This window comes from Portunus trituberculatus, chromosome 44 (assembly GCF_017591435.1).
Source record: "Portunus trituberculatus isolate SZX2019 chromosome 44, ASM1759143v1, whole genome shotgun sequence".
Classification (NCBI taxonomy): Eukaryota; Metazoa; Arthropoda; class Malacostraca; order Decapoda; family Portunidae; genus Portunus; species Portunus trituberculatus.
Genome location: NC_059298.1, coordinates 19,626,193 through 19,649,469, shown reverse-complemented (window position 1 = coordinate 19,649,469; position 23,277 = coordinate 19,626,193). Strand labels below are relative to the sequence as shown.

Here is a 23,277-nt window from a genome sequence, read left to right as displayed (position 1 = left end):
TTCGATTACCTCTTGACCCGGCACTCTTGCCCTCGACACCTCTCTCTCTCTCTCTCTCTCTCTCTCTCCATCCCTCTGTGAAGCTAATGGTGTGCTTCTCTCTCTCTCTCTCTCTCTCTCTCTCTCTCTCTCTCTCTCTCTCTCTCTCTCTCTCTCTCTCTCTCTCTCTCACACACACACACACACACACACACACTGGCTTGATTTCACTTCCTTCCTTACTGATTCTACTCTTCCCTCTCCTGATCCTTTTCTTCCCTCTCCTGATCTTTCTATTCCTCTTGTAATTCAACTTTCTCCAATCCTCATGTAACAGTTCTCACGATCCTTCTCTCTTCCTTCTAGATCCCATTCCCTTTCCTCTTAATATCACTGTTCTGTTTTGATTCCTTTTCCTCCCTCTCTGATCCTTCGCTTTGTCTTGTTCAACTATTAACCTTCGCTCTGTCTGGCTTTAAGTGAACACCCTATAGAATGTAGTTATTTATATGGTGTATATTTAAGCATCACGTAATCTTTTACCAAGTGAAAATAATCTGAAACTAAAAATAACAATATTTTCAATGCTTTTCTTTGTTGAATAATTACAGAGACGACAAAGCATCGTCGCAATGTAACTTTGTGAACATCTTTGCCTCTTCCTTTCACTTGTCGTGGCCTTCTTTCCTTATCTGGGAGGCTGTAGTTCATTTTGATTACCACCAAGGGTTCATCTCCAAACTCATTCAGACTAAAGAGAAGTGATAAAACAACGCATTTTTGTCAATGTTCTGTTAATTTCTCTGTCCCTTCCATTTCCCTGTCCGTTCCTCACATCAGCTGCTGTACAAAAAGACGCCTCTCATCTCCTATAGCCTTTGTATAACATGTTCTCTCCCTTCCGTAGCCGACTCCTCCCCTCCCGTTGAGATGCGCGCTGTAGGCAAGCTATCATCGCATTAGTATGCAACTCTTCTCGGGAGGATTCTCGTTCACAGTCCGTGTTAACACACTCGCCACTCTTTTGTCTTCACTCTCTCCCTTAAGCTCATTTGCATTCCCCTCACCATGTTCTCCCCTATTGCTCTAAATATAAGGGTTTTGGTAACAAGAAGAATTATACACAGGTATAGATTACCTTGTCGCTCCTGGTGGGTCGTCTGCTTCAATACCTTCTCCTTACCTCTGATGGTTCAGGGACAATTTCTTCCATCTTTTTGCAAGTTTTATGTTTACTAATGTGATATATATATATATATATATATATATATATATATATATATATATATATATATATATATATATATATATATATATATATATATATATATATATATATATATATATATATATATATATATATATATATATATATATATTTTTTCAAATCGTTGTTTACACTTTAACAATTATTGTTTTCAAGGTATGATATTAGGTAAATGATAAATCTCAGAGATAAATATGTTTATTAAAAACATAAACAACATGTTAAACCTTATAGGAATAGCACAACTGTGAAAATGGCCCGGTAGGACCAGGGTTAAGTCGCTTCTACAAACACAAGGAAGATCTCCTTTCAGGAGGAAATAGACGAGTGTCTGGTCGCAGGTGAACAGTGTCCATCAATACATCACCTTTAAGTCTCATACATACTCATAGATTTACTTAACAACAAGCAACAGAAATCTAAGTTTTCTCTTTTACTTTTCTTGATGCTGTTGCAGAGACGGCACACAATGCTGTTCTTGGATCATTTGGAGACCTTAGGGGCGCTGCCTACACGGTCGAGACTCGTTCCGCCCTTGCAGTAAGTTGCTGCGATGCTCGCGCTGGCTCAAAATGGTTGATAGAATACATGAGAATACACAACTGTCACGTTACTGACCTACTCAAGTTGTCAACATATTTTCGCCCAAGGCTGATACCATAATACTAATTTGACATACTTGTGAAACCTCTACAGACCTTTTGTTTAGAGAGAGCAGGAATGGTGGCAGAAGTCCAATGCCTTCCAAGGTCTGACCACGGCAGTCGCCAACATGTGGATCTTAATGAAGCTGGACAGGTGTGGAGATAGGCTGCCGCCACACCTGTATTTTGTCCACAGCACTGAACCGCTTTCACAGTCCACACGGCAACTCTTGGTTGCAAGTATTTTTGTCACCTTTCAAAACGATTAGCCTTGCGGCGCGTCCACGCATGTAAAGCTTCCGACCACACTGCGGCGATGGAAGACAACACACACACAAGATTGAAACTGTACCACGACCGACAGACTAACCATTGAATTAACGTTCTATGTGCGTTCGTGTATGTGTGTGTGTGTGTGTGTGTATGTGTGTGTGTGTGTGTGTGTGTGTGTGTGTGTGTGTGTGTGTGTGTGTGTGTGTGTATGTGTGTGTGTAATTTCACTTCGGTCGTCTGCTGGTCACCCAGCCAGTCTTCCCCATTACGGAGCGAGCTCAGAGCTCATAGACCGATCTTCGGGTAGGACTGAGACCACATCACACACAACACACACCGGGAAAGCGAGACCACAACCCCTCGAATTACATCCCGTACCTATTTACTGCTAGGTGAACTGGGGCCACACATTAAGAGGCTTGTCCATTTGCCTTGCCGCTTACCGGGACTCGAACCCGGCCCTCTCGATTGTGAGTCGAGCGTGCTAACCACTACACTACGCGGTGTGTATTTACCTAGTTGTATTACCTATTTGTAGTTTTACAGGGCCTGGGTTTATGCTCGTGTGGGTCCGTCTCCATATCTACACTTATTCAATTTTTCTTTAAAACTATGCACAATTGTTGCTGACACCACTTCCTCACCCAAACTGTTCCAAGTGTGTGTGTGTGTGTGTGTGTGTTTCACTGTTTGATCTGCTGCAGTCTCTGACGAGACAGACAGACGTTACCCTACGGAACGAGCTCAGAGCTCATTATTTCCGATCTTCGGATAGGCCTGAGACCAGGCACACACCACACACCGGGACAACAAGGTCACAACTCCTCGATTTACATCCCGTACCTACTTACTGCTAGGTGAACAGGGGCTACACGTGAAAGGAGACACACCCAAATATCTCCACCCGGCCGGGGAATCGAACCCCGGTCCTCTGGCTTGTGAAGCCAGCGCTCTAACCACTGAGCTACCGTGTGTGTGTGTGTGTGTGTGTGTGTGTGTGTGTGTGTGTGTGTGTGTGTGTGTTTCACTGTTTGATCTGCTGCAGTCTCTAAGGAGACAGCCAGACGTTACCCTACGGAACGAGCTCAGAGCTCATTATTTCCGATCTTCGGATAGGCCTGAGACCAGGCACACACCACACACAGGGACAACAAGGTCACATCTCCTCGATTTACATCCCGTACCTACTCACTGCTAGGTGAACAGGGGCTACACGTGAAAAGAGACACACCCAAATATCTCCACCCGGCCGAGGAATCGAACCCCGGTTCTCTGGCTTGTGAAGCCAGCGTTTTAACCACTGAGCTACCGGGTGTGTGTGTGTGTGTGTGTGTGTCTTTATATATGTATATGTATATCTATCTATCTATCTATCTATGTATATATATATATATATATATATATATATATATATATATATATATATATATATATATATATATATATATATATATATATATATATCATGATATTGATATTAGTGTTGCGGCCAAAGTCTCCTCAGCAGATGCAAGTCACAGCTCGTTGCCAGAGTTAATTACGAGCCATTCATGGTCCTTTTGATACCGCGGCGGAATTCCGCAAGTAGGCGCCTCAAGCTGGGTGCTGCCATTAACATTTCATTGAGTGATCGGTAAAAATGAGACACACATAGGAAATAATGAATTCCTCCTAGCCGTGATAAATGGCAGCTACTTGCCAAAAATGCACTTCTGTTATTTTACATTAGAGTCAGCTTCCAGATATGTCCTTGCCACAGCCTGTTCGGTTGCACCTTTTTTTGCCGAGAACAGCAACAACCTTCCTCCACCTGCACCGCGAAGGTCGCGACAGCTAGGCTGGGGCGGCCACGCCACCAGGAAAACTCTCACTCAGACCACAACGAGAGGCCTGACGTCCGTGCCGGCACGCCATGAAAGACCTGTTTCCGTGTCAACGGAAGCCAAGAAACCAAGACAATTTCCCTTGGCTCATAATTCAGGTCCTTTTCGAGGTGGGTGGCGCGAGCCTGTAGCTGGAGACCGCGCCGTGATCTCCAGCCTGCAGCAGGCCGCCACAACTACCACCGCCACCACCGCCACCATCACCGCCTCGTGACCGCCTGTCTCCAGACTAACTTGTGGCGCTAGACTGAAGAAGACATCAGTTGTGAGTGCGGCCACTGCCACATTCGTCAGTTATTTGTCAGAAATAAAATATTTACATCATAAAACTTTCAAAGAAAACTTTGTTGCCTCATGTAATAGTAAATTACTTCCAGCTTACATGAACATAATTATAGCAAGTATCGTAAAGCTTCCATAAGTGACAAACAGTCGCATAAAAGGCTTATCCTACTTTGATGGATTGCAGTGGTAGCGTGTACTCCTCCAGTGTATGTCAGGAATATGGTCGTTGTGATATGATATACAATACACCAGAACTATGATATACAGGACGCTTACTCAGCAGAGTTAACAAAGCAACACCAACGTGGACGTTGAAACAACAGGAAGACAATGTGTTCGTAAACTTAGGCTACATAGGAGGCGGCTTCCTGAGGATGCCGTGGCGCCGTGACTGGCGGAGGCTCGTCAGCAGCTCAAGTCTGGGGGGCGGGAATGTGTCACTTGACTAATCTTGATTTCGGTGCTGGAAACACAGATGGAGCTTCAAGGCGCAGGAACGTCCTTCGTTTCATTCAAGGGGTGAAGCACAACACTTCTACACCTTTACACTGACAATATAACACTATTGCACTTTGATCGTTTTAGAGATTGTGACTCATGTTTTCAAAGCGCTCACAAATTACTTTTTGGATTCCTTATCATATATATATATATATATATATATATATATATATATATATATATATATATATATATATATATATATATATATATATATATATATATATATATCTTGGACAGCGTTGATTTCCATTCTCGATTTTTCTCGAACATAGGCGCTACATAATTTTCGCTCTTAGTAACGAAAAATATATGATTCAGTTTTTTCTGCCGTCCACCCGTGACTAGCGGAGCCAGGTCAATCAGCCTGAGCCACTCAGGGCGTTGTGTCCTGTACACATAAGGCGTCTCCATAACGCCGTTCAACGCAGCAAACACTATGTACACGCTTCGCCCGGACACTACTCACCGCCAGCTGCCGGGGCGGATGTCAGCGAGGCGAGGCTCCTTTGACTTGGCTCTGGCGAGGCATTCATTATTTCAGCCCGTGCTGAGATCCACTCTGCCGCTGCCCACTCCCACCCCAACACCCACACCGACACCGACGCTCACTTCCACGCTCTCGTTTTCTGAATCCTCCTCAATTATTTCATCGTCATCGTCATCCTCCTCCATGGACTTGGAAACTCTGTCAGGGGAAGAGGAGGAGGCGGAGCACTTGTCAGGGGAGGAGGATCCAGCACCGCCTCCTACTCCTCCTGAGGCTGAGTTTCCTGCTCCTCCTCCGCCTCCTGCCGCGCTTCCTCCTCCACCTTTTGCTCCACCTTCCCCGCCGGCTGTGTTCGAGTCACCTCCGTTGTCGCCGTCTTCTTGTTGGATCCTCTTTTCTTTCGTGCGTCTGTTTTGGAACCAAACTTTAACCTGCGAAAAAAAGGAGATTCGCATTTCACCCAAAGATGAAGTATTACTCAGATAGCCCATTTAAGAGTATCACAAAAAAGCCATCTTGATCAACTTATTATTTATGTCATGATATGCGGTAACAAAAATGCTCTTTAGATTATATTAAAGAAGTGAAATTAGTACTTCATATTATAGCATACTAACTTGAGACAACGAAGTTTCCTTGTCAATGTTAAGTGACAAACTTTTACAAACTAAAGAATAATTTGTGAAAAACATTTGATAAATTCTTCTGAGGTGAAGTAGAAAGAGGTTTGAGCGATTTAATATCTTCATTTAGAAAACTCTGACACAAACACCTAACTTTAATATGCATGCAATAAGGAGAAGGTGGAATGTTACAGATCTCTCATACAGGCGTTAAGTGAGCAATGACTCTCCTCAATTCTGAACGTAAATGTAAAAATAAACGCATGATAATAGGCTACAGGAGTGCGATTCGTTGTTGGTTTTAGTTGTTTTCAATTTCTGTATTCATCATTCATCGACAGCTATACCTACAGCAGATCCCATCCCATCAGCAGGTACTCACTCCCGCCTTGCCTCTCTAAAAGGTTATCCCGTGCGGCGATGCCTTATTGTTGAGGTCTGAGCGTGTGATTATGCACAAGGAGAGTATCGGGAAATATTATCATTTGACCTGCTTCTTTTCATCTCTCCGCGGATTAGTCGTGAGAGAGTGGCTGAGCCTTACCTGTGTCTCGGAGAGATTGAGGGACTGGGCGAGCTGCTTCCTCTCGGCCCCCACCACGTATTGGTTCTTCTCGAAAGCCTCCTCCAGTTTCAGCAGCTGACTGGGGCTGAACGCAGTCCGGATCCTCTTGGGCTTCCTGAAGGGCTGTAGGAGATAAGCCAACTGCTCCGGACCTGCGGCAGAGAGAGAGAGAGAAATAAAAAAAATGCATGAGTAAAGAAAAAGAGAACAAATAAAGAAAACACTCACTACTCGCGCTGAGGAGCTGCCTGTATCTAGCCCGCCAGCCTCCTTAGACTTCAGATTTCTTTCATATTCATTGAGAAGTAAATCATAATTTAGGAAGAAATGGTTATTCTGATACATCACGTCAGTACTTCAGACGTGGCACCTGACCGGCTTCAATTTCCTCACCCACAAAGCAATGCAATTGACGCGGCCGGCATTTATCTTTTAATAATCCAGTGGCTAATGTTGACGAAATAAAAGTCACAGGAAATATTCAGTCATAGTATTATTTCTATCAACTTCTGACCAGCTTAAGCGGACGAGCCTCACAATAATTTTGACGCCACAGTGCAAGTGCGATAAAGTCGTTTGATAAACCGCCTCAATAAGCAGCGCCCTAGTTTACCACGGAGATTAACCCATAGTAAAGGAATAGCCACTTTGGCCCATCGCGATGAGAATGGCGCCGTTCCTCTTTTTTTCTATTTTTTCTTCTTTTATTTCAAGCGGGCACTCGTATCTCCCCTCGCCGCTCACGCCCCGGAGAGCAAGCCGCAGATCTCAATACTGTTTGGGGCGGAGAAACCTTTCCTAAATCTCTCATAATGTGCATAAGGGCTTCAATCCACAGATAAGCGAATTGAAACGAGCTCGGTCCCTCTTCGCTTAACTGCTGCGGACGGAGAGGCTCACACTCCCTCGCTCGGCCGCCCGCGTCTCGCCCCTACGGCACTCCCGGCCTAGTGTTATCGTCTTCAGGCCACTTGAGTCTGCGGCCATGAAGGAGGATATTATTACTCTTAGCAGGCACGAGCACCTCTTATGAAGCGCTGTCAAGCTCGCGTGATTCTTCCTACCTTTGGTTGGCAGTGTTATGGGGTATGTTTCAGCGTTATTAATTTTTTTGGACAGCCTGCATGATTACAGGTGATGTGGGGCAGGCAGCGAGTCGCCCTGGGTGGCGTGGTCACGGGTGCACAGTTTTGCTCCTTTAGAGTGGGTGTGTTGGTGGCTGGCTGCCTTTCTGTATCGCTGCCTTGCTTGTCTCTGCGTGGGAGGGAAGGAGGAATGGACACACGAGTCAGCCAGCCAGACAGTCTCCCAGCCAGTAGTTAGCCAGGCCTCACTACACGATACTCAAGGTAGTGACATGATGGTGCTTATTTCTATTTCACGATCATTCTCTGGGTCGTATAAGTCGCTGTGGTAAAACTAATATCTGGATTGCATAAAAGAAGAAAAGAAAAAAAGATGTGAAAATATCAAATCCATGACCTCGAGGCTGCCATAAAAGAGTGATTATCGTTATTATTTTTTGAGTGAGATCTGTCTGATAGGGTTTTCGGAACTGAAACAAGAAGAAAAGTGGGGAAAATTTAACCTTAGCCACCAACGTTATCTGCAGAGTAAGAGAGAGAGAGAGAGAGAGAGAGAGAGAGAGAGAGAGAGAGAGAGAGAGAGAGATAGTGATATTGGTGGTGGTGGTGCATATGTGTGTGGGTGGTCATGGTGGTGGTGATGACTGAGAGCTAATGGTAGTGGTTGTGAGCAAAAGAGGTCATGGTGGTGGTGGTGCTCTGATGAAGGTGACAATGGTTCTGGTGAAGGAAATAAAAGTACTAGGTGATGATGGTAGTGGTGGCGATGGTGGTGGTGATGGAGCACTGATGGTGGCGGTGTCGGTGGTAGTGGTGGTGATGGAGGGTATTGCTATATAGTGTTCTCCTTGTTTGCTCAACCTCAGTCATTCCTAAAAGTAAATACGAATATTCCCTTCTCTCTCTCTCTCTCTGTGTGTGTGTGTGTGTGTGTGTGTGTGTGTGTGTGTGTGTGTGAGACACACACACACACACACACACACACACACACACACGGACTGCATGGCCCTCCCCCAAACCCACAAACTTTCCACAAGCGAAGGGGTTTCAGGAACGATTTCCTCGATGATATGCGTCGGTCTTGAAAATTTATCTCTTATATTTATGGCCCTATAACTTGAGTTGATTAATGAACCGAGGGCCGACTAGTCTTCCCTTCGTCCGCCTTCACCCGTGATCTAGTCTTATATTTAGCATAATTTTTGATACTGCAGCAGGAGAAAATTCTCATAATCAGTAAATCAATAAAGCAAGACGGATCGTGGTATTATGGTGTATATTTTAGCGAGTTACCTGACGGAGGGCTGGCTGGCTGGCTGGCTGGCTAGTGGGTGGTGGTGGGTGGTGGGTGGGGTCACCTGGGACGGATGGGGCGGAGAGAGGCTGCTAGGGCTTCATTGCTGCATCGCTTTGTTTACCCACCCCGGCCCGCCCACTTGAGGCCAGGGCTACCAACTGACAATGCTTCTGACAAGTTTCTCGTTTTTTTAATGCAAGCAAATCCTTCGATGATTATACAATATACGGGAGGGGTTTCCTTATAACGTAGCCACTTTTCTGTGACGTGGTGACTTAGCAACAGGTAAGGCCGAAAGAGTTTTCTGGCCTAACCTTCCTTCCCGGCTCAGGTTTCACTGGGCGTTGGTAGTGCTGTGTAAAAATACAAAGCCGCGGCATCAGAGTGCTAAACGGTATACACTGGCGACTTCCAATCTCAAACTGTGCTCAGAGTTATTAATGAACTTTTGCGGATATTGCGTCAAACTGCCCCGGTCTCTCTCCCTCTCTCTCCCTCTTTCTCTCTCCTTCTCTCTCGCCTCTTAGCATATCAGAAGCACAACCGTGGGAGAAGGGGAGGAGTAGGTGGAGGAAAGGAGGGATACAGGGAGTGAGGAAAGGATGGATTGTTGTCTTAGTGAGGGAAGGAAAGGAGGCCAGAAGTGAGGTCTATAGGTGAGTGGAAACACAAGTCGACGGAGAAGTTATAAGTGCTTGCGTTGAGTCGTAAAAAGAAATATATCAATACAGATTGATATAAGGAGAGGGAAGTAAGTGTGGAATGATTTATATGATGGGTATTAGGTACTGATGCTTGGGCAGACACATGAACTGTAGGAGGAATCAACTGAGCGCGATGAGAGAAAACATCAATTGACTTTTATAGAAGGCATTACATTTTTATCAGAAGCGCTGACTGAAGCAGAAATTAACAGCGCGCTGACTTGTACTGATGAAAAGCAGCACGTAAAGAAATACATGACGAAAGCAAAACAGATAAAGAAAAAAAAAAACATAGCACATGTGAACGTATCTCAAAGCATATCAGGAAATATAGAAAATACAAAAAAGAAAAAAACATTAATAGAACGAAAAGAGAAACACATCGTAACTTTGATTAAAAAAAAAGTGGAAGGGGAAATCACCAAACTATTTTTTTACATACAAATACGAAGAGCCATAGTTTTGTGTACATTGCCGTGCCGAGTGGAGGGTGTGTCCTAAACATAGAGCATACGGGTAAACAAACAGGTGCGTAAACAAGAGAAGCAGTGTCCCACTCTATATTTTAACACTTATTCAGCCTACTTGTCGTACCATCGTGGGTGTGCTGAGACGTGTGCACATACTTGCGGTGATGTTGAAGAAGCAAGTATGTGTTTGGAAATACTGTGTGTGTGTGTGTGTGTGTGTGTGTGTGTGTGTGTGTGTGTGTGTGTGTGTGTGTGTGTGTGTGTGTGTGTGTGTGTGTGTGTGTGTGTGTGTGTGTGTGTGAAAAAGCGTTGTAGGGAATTATAATAAAGACGGCGTCATCTTGTAAAATTCAATCAAGTTACGTCACTGGCAGAAATATTTAAATCTAACTTGTATTTCTCTCTCTCTCTCTCTCTCTCTCTCTCTCTCTCTCTCTCTCTCTCTCTCTCTCTCTCTCTCTCTCTCTCTCTGGAAATGAAGTAAGAAGGGATTTGTAAGAATGTATAACTTTCACTGATTTATCTTCAAACAAAAAAATAGAGAGAAAATGAATTTTCACTAATGCAGAGTGCACTGTAATGTATCATGTGTTGTTGCGTTGTAGGACTTCGATCTAACTTGCATTTCTTATCTCTAACAAAGTTGAAGAGAAGTTGCATTGCAAAATAGGTAGAACTGATTATTTTCATATGCGGAAGAAAGAACGAGTTTTCCATCTAAAAAAACATGTACATTGTTGCATCATATGTTGCTTATATATATATATATATATATATATATATATATATATATATATATATATATATATATATATATATATATATATATATATATATATATATATATATATATATATATATATATATATATATATATATATATATATATATATATATATATATATATATATATATATATATATATATATACACACACACACACACACACACACACACACACACACACACACACACACACAGAGAGAGAGAGAGAGAGAGAGAGAGAGAGAGAGAGAGAGAGAGAGAGAGAGAGAGAGAGAGAGAGAGAGAGAGAGAGAGAGAGAGAGAGAGAGAGAGAGAGAGAGAGAGAGAGAGAGAGAGAGAGAGAGAGAGAGAGAGAGAGAGAGAGAGAGAGAGAGAGAGAGAGAGAGAGAATGTGTCAAAGGAAGCATCCAATATCAATATACTTGGCATTATTATGTGGCACTGTGCTGCAAAAAAGGAATATAGAACAAAGGAACAAACATTAGCTAGGGTGACATTCCCTAGTAAAATTGATTATGTATGTTTGCGTGTGTGCGTGCGCGTGTGTGTGGGCGTGCGAGGAGGCACTCGCTTATGCATTTCCTACACCTAGAACAATAATAAAATAAATGAATAAAAACAGGCTTGGTAACAGAAGACTTAATGTTACAGAACTATTTAGACGCGTTTACATATAAGAAAAAGAGAAAAAAAATCCTTTGCCTGATCACTCGTGGGGTTGAGGATAAAGAAAAAGCAGAGAACAGATAGAATGATAGACGAACAAGTAAATCCGAGCGAAGAGAAAAAAAATATCGATGGATCAGCTTATAACGCAGGAGCTAAAAAAATGATAAGAACGTGTCCCTGCGTGAATGAGAGAGAGAGAGAGAGAGAGAGAGAGAGAGAGAGAGAGAGAGAGAGAGAGAGAGGGGATGTGCAAAATTAATAGAAAAAAGTGAGATGAAAGATAAATAAAGATGATAACTTACTTCTTCCTTGAGGGAAATGGAGGAGGAAGAGGAGGAGAAGAAGGAGGAGGAGGAGGAGAAGAAATAAGAGAAGGAGGGAGAGACTGGAAGGAGAAGGAAGAGGAGGAAAAAGAGGAATTACAAAAAGGGAAAGAAGAGAAAGAGAAAGGAGGAGTAGAAGAAGAAGAGAAGTAGAAAGAAGAGGAAGAGAAGAAGAAAGAAAAAGGGGAGCAGGAATAACATGAGCAATCAAACAAGAACAGCAATAACAACAACAATAATTACATAAATAATAGAAAAAATATACTAGAGGGAAAGGAGGAAGGCGAGGACACGACGCAATATAGAAAAGCGGCAACAACAACTAGATGGTATCAACAGGAAATGTCACAGATAGGATGAGAGATGAGAGGTGAGTGGAGGGGGACCGGCGCACCTGTAGCGAGGTGATGAAGGATGATTTAGCTGATAGCACATGCAGTTTCTAGCATCCCACGTGTATGAAGTGAACTGCTATCAGGCGCCACAGGTGTGTTGAAGTTGGGGATGTGAGCTTATATATGCAACCCACGTACACACACACACACACACACACACACACACACACACACCGCGTAGTGTAGTGGTTAGCACGCTTGACTCACAATCGAGAGGCCCGGGTTCGAGTCCCGGTAAGCGGCGAGGCAAATGGGCAAGCCTTTTAATGTGTGGCCCCTGTTCACCTAGCAGTAAATAGGTACGGGATGTAACTCGAGGGGTTGTGGCCTCGCTTTCCCGGTGTGTGGAGTGTGTTGTGGTCTCAGTCCTACCCGAAGATCGGTCTATGAGCTCTGAGCTCGCTTCGTAATGGAGAAGACTGGCTGGGTGACCAGCAGACGACCGAGGTGAATTACACATACACACACCGCGTAGTGTAGTGGTTAGCACGCTCGACTCACAATTGAGAGGCCCGTGTTCGAATCCCGAAAAGCGGCGAGGCAAATGGGCAAGCCTCTTAATGTGTGACCCCTGTTCACCTAGCAGTAAATAGGTACGGGATGTAACTCGAGGGGCTGTGGCCTCGCTTTCCCGGTGTGTGTTGTGTGTGATGTGGTCTCAGTCCTACCCGAAGATCGGTCTATGAGCTCTGAGCTCGCTCCGTAATGGGGAAGACTGGCTGGGTGACCAGCAGACGACCGAGGTGAATTACACACACACACACACACACACACACACACACACACACACACACACACACACAGACACACACAATAAAATAAATGAATGGATAAATAAGTGAAACAAATAAATGAATAAAGAATATAGATAAGAAGAAAAACATGGTAGAATAAATGAATGTATCAATAAGTAAATAAATCAATAAATATTAAAAATCGAAGAGATAAAACAGAATCAGCAAATCTTTATTGCCTCAAGTTACTGATAGCAGTATTGTAACAAATAATCAATAGTATTTATCAAACTATTCACTTTTGCTTCATGTTGTCAGTAGACTTCGTTTTAATTCGGATATTTCTTTCTCTCATCGTGAATATTTGGATGAATGTTTTAAAAATAAGATTGTATCTGCTATGTGTGTGTGTGTGTGTGTGTGTGTGTGTGTGTGTGTGTGTGTGTGTGTGTGTGTGTGTGTGTGTGTGTGTGTGTGTGTGTGTGTGTGTGTGTGTGTGTGTGTGTGTGTGTGTGTGTGTGTGTGTGTGTGTGTGTGTGTGTGTCCGAACAAGGTTCTTTGGGATCAGACACTTCCTTCTTTTCTTCCCAGAGTGTTGGGAAGACTTAGGACATCCTTCTCTCTTTCCTTTTTATCCCTCCTTCTCTCCTTCCTTCCCCCTTCCTCTCCATATTATTTTCTTTGAGGGAAATTGAAACATCCAACCCTCCCTTCCATTTTATTCCTCCTTCTCTGCTTCTTCCTTCTCCCCTCCCACTTCACAGTTTTTTTTCTCCCGTCTGTTGGTCTCTTGTCTGGTGTCTTCGCTTTCCGCCCGTCACGTATTGCTTCTCTCTCTCTCTCTCTCTCTCTCTCTCTCTCTCTCTCTCTCTCTCTCTCTCTTTGCGTGTGTGTGTGTGTGCTAATTTTTCTCTGGATATTGTAACACACAGGCCGGGATTTTCATTGAAAGAAAGACTCTGTTCCAAATCAATTTTACATTTCGGCCTGGGTGTTACAGTTTACTTTATTGGAATATTTTGTAAGGTTAACTGTTACAATATAAACGTTTTACCACTTCGCCTACAGTTTTAGTCTACTTGTTTTTGTGATTTTTTTGCAGTTTGTTTTTCTATTAATGTCTAGTTTTCTTTGGTGGAGTAGCCTCAAACTGTTAAGATGTCGATGTCAAAATTTATCAGATGAAGTGCACTGACATGAAGAACACGAAATTATTCTTATTATCTTGTTACTGGTAGAGTCACCGAACGTGTACTTGGCACCACAACCTCTCTTTACGCTGCACATCCAATAAAAAGTAAGCCAAAATAGATGGTTACTTATGCCTATATAATTCTTCTCACCACATCTCGTTCACGCTGCTTGAGGATTACAGTCTACCATACGAAGAGCTGAGGGTGAATAGCACTGAAGCAAACATAAAGTGACCATATTGTAACATAGTGTCTCGAAACTGTTTAGCTGTCCACCTCTTATTTAGGCACACTGATATAAAAACTGAGAGATGAGGAGTAAGATTAACCACTGGGGGAGTCTAGGTAGTAATTTAATGATACTTTTTTGTAGTAAGACGCGACTACCATCACGGATGAGTTAGATTATGTATATTATGAACCTAGAGGGAGCGAAGAGTGATGCAGGTCGCCACGTTCTTTGAAAATATCAATTCTATCAATAATTTGAAGTAGGTGCACAGGAAATATGTACATTTCTTAAAGACTTTATAATTTTAAGAAACCATCTTGTGTATCATGTATTGTGTGCCAAAAGAGAATGAAAAGTGATGCAGGTCACCACGTAGCATAGAAACGTCACATTCTTTTGGAATTAAATGTAGGAGCATTTTTTTTTATACGTGAATTATCATTACTTTATAATTTCAAGAACATACAATGCGCATTTTGTCCTTAATAGCAGATTACTTTCTGTCCCCACTAGCATTAAGAAAAGATGATCATAGAGTGTCTCTTGTGCAGGATAGATATATAAGAGAGAGAGAGGGAAATAATATAGAAGCTCTTCGCCCACCTATCTTCTCTCTTGTTCATTTTTTCTTGAAAAATCTAAGCTGCTTATTACAACCTACAATGGAAACGTGTCAATGTACTTTCCACAAGACGTTGCATCAGCAATCAGAACAACAGTTATGGCATGCATCAGTAAGCGAGGCAGAGGCAAGGAACGGTCAGGCAGGCGGTGGAGGCAGGGTGGCACAGACTGTATATGTGTGGACCACCCAATGGGTCACACAAATAGAAACACGTTGATGGGAGGGCCCTGTGTTGTTTGTGACTCTTCATACTTCTGTCTTCCCTTTCCTTCAGCCTATTACTTCCCTTGTATTAGTGAAAAAGAGAATCAGGGCAAAGTTTTCATAATTTCATTGAACTTGTAAGAAAACAAGAATAAATATACGCGTAAAGTATATTTGAATAAATACATAATAAAGAATAACCGAAATATTATAGGCAAATTACATTTCAAGAGCAGATATAGACATATTGAAGAGTCTACTAAAAGATAAACGGAACATATAGAAAAGTAGCCACTTCTTGGGAACAAAGTGAGATGTCACTGGTTGGAGGTACAGTGTGTGTGTGTGTGTGTGGTGGGTGGTAGGTAGTGGCGGTGGGTGTGGCGCATGACAGCAAGATGAATGGCCATCCCTCGGACATGGAGGAGGTGCAGTGGTCGCTTTCGGTAGCTTCCCTCCACCTGCATCTTCATTCCCTGAGGAGCAGAGCACCTCAGTGTTCCACTGACTCCATGCTAACCTGAACGTGGTAGACGTAGGAAAAAGTCATGAAATTTCTGTAGAGACTACATGAAGAGCACAACTAATATCAATCAAAGAGAAATCTGGGTTAACACAAAACCCTAACAAGTTGGAAACACTTATCGTTAAAATTATATAAGAGTCTTGTGGGGTCGGAGAGTTAAGTTTTGCTCTTAGCTGTACTTTACGCGCATTTCCCTTTTGGTCATGGGGGAGGAAGTAAAACAGCGAAGTCTACTGTTAATGTAGAAAAGAAAACGTGACCCTCCCCACAAATAGCCTCTTACCTCCCACACGCCTCATAGGGAACAGAGATTAAAGGACGCACGCCACTACTTGCCTGAAATCTCGGCTAACTTTCCTGCTATGTGTTTCTAAATTTTCTCATTTGTCAGGGCCTTGGTGGTGTACTGTGGGCGTTGTGTGTGTTCAGAGGCACGTGCTGGGTACACTTTACACTTAATAGATTGGAAGCAGTTGGTAAAGTGTTTGCAGCAGCTTGTTTTGGCAAGATGGAGAGGTGTTGTTTTACCGAGATAGGGACTCGTAGCTTTCCTTGCACTCCGCGGTAATGCAGGTTAAGGAAATGATAGGCAAGGCAAACTGACAATAACAAGGGATTTATGGGTTTACGAACATGCTGCCTGGTTCCTTTTCAAGTGCTCTCTCTCTCTCTCTCTCTCTCTTTGTTTTGTGGAGGGTGACGTTAAATTCTCAAATACAGACTGACTTCAGAACACAATCGAATTAGTGATTGTTATTAATGATGAATTTTCTTTTTAAACTCTTCGAAAAAAACTTAGACGCGATTATTACCATATGGAAAATCACGTGCTCCTTGTAACTTCAAACTGATCTCACTCACTCACCTTTCTTTATTTTCAACGTATCATTGAGAGAGAGAGAGAGAGAGAGAGAGAGAGAGAGAGAGAGAAAGATTAACATCAGCCGCGGGACGTCATCACCAGCGCCGACCTCCTGCGCAATCACTACAGGATGCATATAGTCTGGTTAACTGTCTCTCTCTCTCTCTTTTTTTTTTTATCGTGCACCATCGGTGGTTCTGTGCATCTCTGGAGCCGTGTCACGTGTGCTTGAGATCCAGGAAAAACTTCAGCATTCCCAGCACAAGGTAAATATGAGTTCTTTATCAGGGAATAGATGCGTGAGCTTGATTATTACGTTGATATGGAGATGAAGAGCTGTCATTCATTCCTCTCTCATGCGTGTCTTGGTTATTTGTATAATTTATGTTTGATAACTAGTCATTGCATTCGTGGATATGTTGTGTTCAACCTGAGTGCTGCTTGGTTGGATTGATAGCGTGATGGAAATGTAGTACAGGAACGAACATTTGTGCTGGAGTGTTAGAACGTGCGTCGCCATTTGGTAAGGACAAGGTCCTAGATGCTGCCATGGGATTCACTTTCCGCTACAATAAGCTTTCTAGCCATGGTGTTTAGTATTGTGGTTAGGCTTAATATAGGGTGTGTGATGCATCTACTTGTAGTGTATAACTAGAAAAAAAATGTTGCGTGACGGGTGATACTTAGACATTGTATTGGAAAAAAAATTATCTAATTGGTTACGCCCTCCTGGTTCCTGAGGGGAGGGACCCATACTTGTATTCGGAGCTTCGCGCGCTGCTTCGGTTGTTGCTGAGGTGGCTAAGAGCGGCGGCAAAAACGTTTCTGAGAGGTTAATGTTAAATTAGATAGTCAGACACTAAACTATTATATTTCACTTGATCTGTTTTTTATCATTGTTTGCTAACCACGATTAATGTATATGATGAGGTTCAGAGAGAGAGAGAGAGAGAGAGAGAGAGAGAGAGAGAGTCGTGACGTGAAGTTGTGTGATAGTTAGCTAGCGTGAGTTATGTATCACAGCCGGCACGGAAACATTATTCCCTCCACAGTGTACGTAAGGTACGTGGCGGCGTCGTGGCTTCACCTCATTGCGGTGCCATTCGTGACAATTATGGTGCTATATCCATATTTCACCATTACAGACACACATAGGAACCTCATTTGGAAGACATGAAACCCCAAACAACCCGTACAGGGATCATTATAAAGTATTATTTATTGTATGTAGAGAAGATTGATAGACGCACGAATGGTATAGACTGAGGACGGAGTTTGTGTGTGTGTGTGTGTGTGTGTGTGTGTGTGTGTTTGAGAGCTGACGTTCATAGGTCCTTGTGCCGCCATTTTATGTAGATTATATAGCCACAAAGTTCAATGATCTGTGGTTTTGTGGAGTTTTCCTCGGCTTCCATCTGTCGTGTTACAATGCTGGTACCACTTCAGGCAAGTTTGTGAAATCATGATTCGAATTTCAAGTTAAGAGTCATGTACAAGTATTTTTTTACTTCATTTTAAGTAGGAATAGTTTAAGGTTGTATTCATATCTTTAAATTCAAATAAACACAACTGTATTAAAAGGAAATCTTACTCGAGCAAGACTGGGTGGGTAAGAGACCGTGTTAAGCACCAGCAGGTTCTTGCCGGCATGCACACATTCTCCTCCGGGTACAAAGTGGACAGTCCATGGCCACAGTGTTATGTTAGGCACCTGCTGAACACACGCAAAGATAGGGTAACACACTTCTTTCTTTATGAATATTTACTTGAGTCATCTTCTGAAAACTTTGCTGCCTTACAGGAGAGCGTGTTGGAAAATAGTAGGTGAGTTACTGGTGAATGAATTAAATGATGCCATTTTCAAAGGAGCGGTCAGGCAATTCTGTTTACAAGAAGGAAGAGACACGGCAAATTACTGAATAAACAGAGTAAAACAAAATGTCGGGCATTTGGTGCTTGGCGAGGATAAACAGTCTAAAAGTCCAGATATCGTGTTTATATGCAAGAGTCCCGAGCCGCAGGGTAATTTGGGCGATTATGAACTCTGAAATTATCTTAATTGCGGCCATAAGACGTCCAATTACGGTGACGGAGGGCAGGCCACGCCCACCGCGGGGAAGAGGCGGACCAGGCCACGTTCTGTCTCACTTCCGGGGGTCACGTGACAGCAGGGAAAGTTAGCTTTATTAACAGCGCGTTCCTGGCAGTTTTCCCTCTCTCTCTCTCTCTCTCTCTCTCTCTCTCAAACACACAGATACGTATTGGAAGTTCACATTGACAATCATAATTCCGTATGTCATATAAATAAATTTAATCAGAATTACCTCAAGATATTGTGACTTATTACCTGATGTCAGACATAAAGGGCTTTACATCAAGGAGCAAATTAAGAGTCTATGAGGAATACTTCAGTGGATCCATGAGGGTGTTAATGTTTAATGTATGTTATTGCGTAATACTTTCCCTCGCTCTTTGGCAGCTGCAAAAAAATCCTTTCTGGTTTTATTTACTTGTGTGTATATTGATTTTCTTCATGTGCATGCAGCTGTTTTGTTTATCGTTAATGAATCCTTATGCTTGATTGTAAACCTGAGTGACTAGTGGAGATATTGATGGTTTATGTTCGCAATGGGCGGGATGCGTGTTTTGTTACCTGCGCTGACTAAAGAAAAAAAAGTAATAATTGATAGCTAAATAAATAAAATAATGATAATAGTTTACTGTTTTTATGACAAGTGTCATACATCTTACACATTTTTTATAAACGTTGTTTTTCATCTCAGTAAGAACATACAATCTATGCTCTTAATTCACTCACTCATACATTAATTTATTATTCGTTCGTTAATGCATCAACTCTCTCATGACTGTCACTCGGTATTTCATTGATTCATATTGCTCATTTATATTGATTTACGGTTGAGAAATTGACACATTCTTCATGTCTTGATTAGCTTTTCTTGCTCATTCATATTGCTCTTTGAAATTGATATATTACTGAATAACTTGCACGTTCTTTCTCTCTTCGTTGGCTTTTCTTGGTCAGCCATATTCCTCATTGAAGCTGATATATGCTTGCTAAATTAACCCATTCTTTATATATAATTTCATTTTCCTTAGTCATTCATATTTTCTTTTGAAATTCATATTTGTTAAATGATTCCCTGATTTTTCTCTCTAGATTGACTTTCCTTATTCTTTTATATTATTTCTTAAAACCGAAATACTATTTATCAACCAGCGCATTGTTTATATCTGCGTTAGTTTTCTCCAGTCATGGTCCTCCTTGAAACTGATATATTAACAGTTGATTAGCACATTCTTCGTACTAATGAATTTGCTTGAGTCATATAATGATTTAGTGCCGTTCTTGACGAGTGCCATTAGTGCCTCGTCCCTGAACATGATTGGCACTTGTCCCTGCGGTCACGAGTTATGACAACGGCGTCACCTGTCCAGACACGCCAAGAGTAAACACTGATTGCTTATTGGGTCACTCGATCACCCGTGAAAGGCTTAGTGAGAGGCGAGGGCCGCAACCTGAGCAGGGTGATCAATGCCATCACCTTTATCATCACAAACACTAATCGTCATTGTCATCATCACTAACACTATCATCACTATTGCTAATCATCATTGTCAACCTTATTGTCATTGTGACTTTGTTACACTTATCGGAAATGATTGGAAAGTGTGTGTGTGTGTGTGTGTGTGTGTGTGTGTGTGTGTGTGTGTGTGTGTGTGTGTGTGTGTGTGTGTGTGTGTGTGTGTGTGTGTGTGTGTGTGTGTGTGTGTATGAGTGAGTGAGTTGATGGTGCACCTACAGCATATTCAGCCGGAATAGAGCACTTGGAGAGTTATTGCACAGGTGTTCTCTTATCTAGCACACATATGCACGCACACACACACACACACACACACACACACACACACACACACACACACACACACACACACACACACACACACACACACACACACACACACACACACACACACACACACACACACACACACACAAACACGCAAAAAAAACATGCCAACCATTTCCTCAAAACCTGTACATCAGTCAGCAACAATCGCAGGAGAGGGAGAGCAAAGCAGCTAAAGTACACTTGTTTGTTGCCCCAACCAAAAAACAAGTGCTCTACAATCACCGCGGGATGTACAAACACAAAGCAAGGGAAATTACACGTTGTCAAACATTTATGGGATTCCCAAAAGGGGGTGACTAAAATAGGTAACATAGGGAAGAAGGTGAACAAGGTGAAAGTAAAAAAAATGTGTTGTTATGGAAATAAACTATTAATATAAGAAATCTTGATTCACGTTAATTTGTAGAACATTTTGTATTTGTTAGTGAAGTAAAAATCAGCAATTTCTGTAGAATTCCTATAGGAATAACTCTCCAAGAAAAGAAATTGTCACTTCAGGAAACGTGAACCTATTCAGTGCTGTGATGCATTCTGCTTACTATTTAGTGATTTTATACAGCTTCAGGAACTTATGTGGGGATTAAAATATTGAAGACTGTGGTTATTAATCTTCTGATCTCCACAGACCGTTCCTAATGTAAATAAAATCGTCTAGTCACGCCCAAAACTCGAAGTACAAATACGTCACATTACTGAAGGCGTTAAACAGAAAAGACAATACAAAGTAGATGCCAATACAGTTCTAAGGACATCACCGTACTTCCCTCGAGAAACAGTTCAAGTCATAGAAAAGGAGACGAAATAGAAACAAAGAATGTTATCGAATTGCATGAAAAATGTGGCAACTCTTTTTTTATGCATGAGACACCGGTCGAGAGCAAGAAAAAGTAACAAAACAAAACAATAAAGCCCGGTAAAGTGCCAGTCCCCACATTGTCGAAAGCATCCGACAAAACCAAAGAAAAGTGTCTTAAAACCTTCCTCTTTAAAGCATTCATCTCAAAGGAGGGAGGAAATATAGAAGCAGGCACGGAAACGATTCAGAACACCGAACTTCATATAAGCTGATATAGGTAGAGATGGGATATAAAGTTTTCAGTTTAGAGATCATAGGTAAAAGGCAGACTGAGGATGTTCAGTGAAGGGGAACAGTTGAGTGCCATTGAAAAGTAGGAGATACTTGTTTGGAAGGCTGTGACGAGTTGATTGATGGAGGAGTTGGCTTTTTAAAACAATAAACAATAAGTTTGTTCTGTCCCAATCAGAAATTTAAGCATCCTTGCCTGATGTTAAGGGTTAGTACTCTATGAAAAGACGATGGAAAAGTGCAGGGCAATATCATTTGCATAGGAAAGGACAGGACAAGAAGTTTGGTTTAGAAGATCATTGGTGAATAATGAGAAGACAATGGGTGATAGGACAAGAATTTAGAGAACTAGAGCAAAAAATAGAGTGGAATGTGATTCCATGTATGAAATGAAAAGAATGGAGGGATAAGAGAAAAACACCGAGGAACTTTTGATTGCATGTAGGCTACAGGTGTTGTGAGGTAGCGGTTATGTAGATGGTAATAGTGCCGGTGATGACTGGTGCTATTGTTGTTGCAGCTGCTGTTAACATCACAAGGAAAATAACCATATTGATGTTACAGAAGGGACAGAAAGGGATGGTTAGAAAACAGTGCCGAGCCGCAAAAATACAAATAGACCTGTGTACCCGCCAAATCTGTGTTATAATTTTTTTCTCTCTCTCTCTCTCTCTCTCTCTCTCTCTCTCTCTCTCTCTCTCTCTCTCTCTCTCTCTCTCATTAGAATGTGGGCCAGATATAGGACACAACTCAATGAAGAAATGAAACTTTTTTCGTGAAAATAAAATTTAGACATCTACATGAATCTCTAAAATCATAAATTTAGGCTTGATTCTTTCAACTTTTTTTTTTTTTTTGTTTGTTTCAGCGGACGCTTAACTTCTCGCCGTGGTACAGTGGAACAATGCGCGCTTTGGAGTCCGAGGGGTCTCCAAGCGCACGGGTTCGAATCCTATCCACGGTCCGAGTCTAGGTTGGGCTTCCTCACTCGGGGCAACGGTTTTTTTTAGCGGGTGGGCTTTGAGATAGGAGGTACCCTAAACAGTATCCCCTTTAGCCCATAATTTCCCGTGAAAAGCCCACATGGTATAAATGAATAAAAAAAAAAAATTCTTGCTTCGTTTCACAAGTCACACACACATATATATATATATATATATATATATATATATATATATATATATATATATATATATATATATATATATATATATATATATATATATATATATATATATATATATATATATATATATATATATATATATATATATATATATATATATATATATATATATAGCTAATGTTTTGGAGGAAAGTAATAATTTTGATATCTTCTTCCATCTTCTTTTTCTGTCTTGTAATGAACAGTTTGTTCAGGAGTTCTTTGGAGGAGCCGGCAGCAGGACGGGACTCATTAGGCAGGAAGGCAGATAATGAGTGGTAGTCACGTGAAACACAACACTGACAGGAGGCCGTAGCTAATCAATCAACACTGTTTGCATCATGTTTTGTATGTTTTGGTTATGTATAATATTGAGAGTTAGCAATCTCCCAAAGCAGTACCGCATCTGATCAACAGCCATCACTGATTGCCTGAAATACACGTGTAATTCACCTCGGTCGTCTGCTGTATGTGTGTGTGTGTGTGTGTGTGTGTG

General features: G+C 42.0%; 1 protein-coding gene across 1 annotated transcript in view; it reads right to left on the bottom strand.

Annotated features, from left to right (window-relative positions):
• Positions 1-5,068: 5,068 nt before the first annotated feature.
• LOC123518980 (homeotic protein empty spiracles-like) overlaps positions 5,069-23,277 on the bottom strand; it is a 35,590-nt gene continuing 17,381 nt past the window's right edge. The window contains exons 2-3 of the mRNA XM_045280084.1: positions 6,490-6,662; positions 5,069-5,753 (exon numbers count right to left, since the gene is read on the bottom strand). Coding sequence (XP_045136019.1) covers positions 5,373-5,753; positions 6,490-6,662 — 554 coding nt within the window. The 3' untranslated portion in view covers positions 5,069-5,372. The remainder of the gene's footprint in view (positions 5,754-6,489; positions 6,663-23,277) is intronic.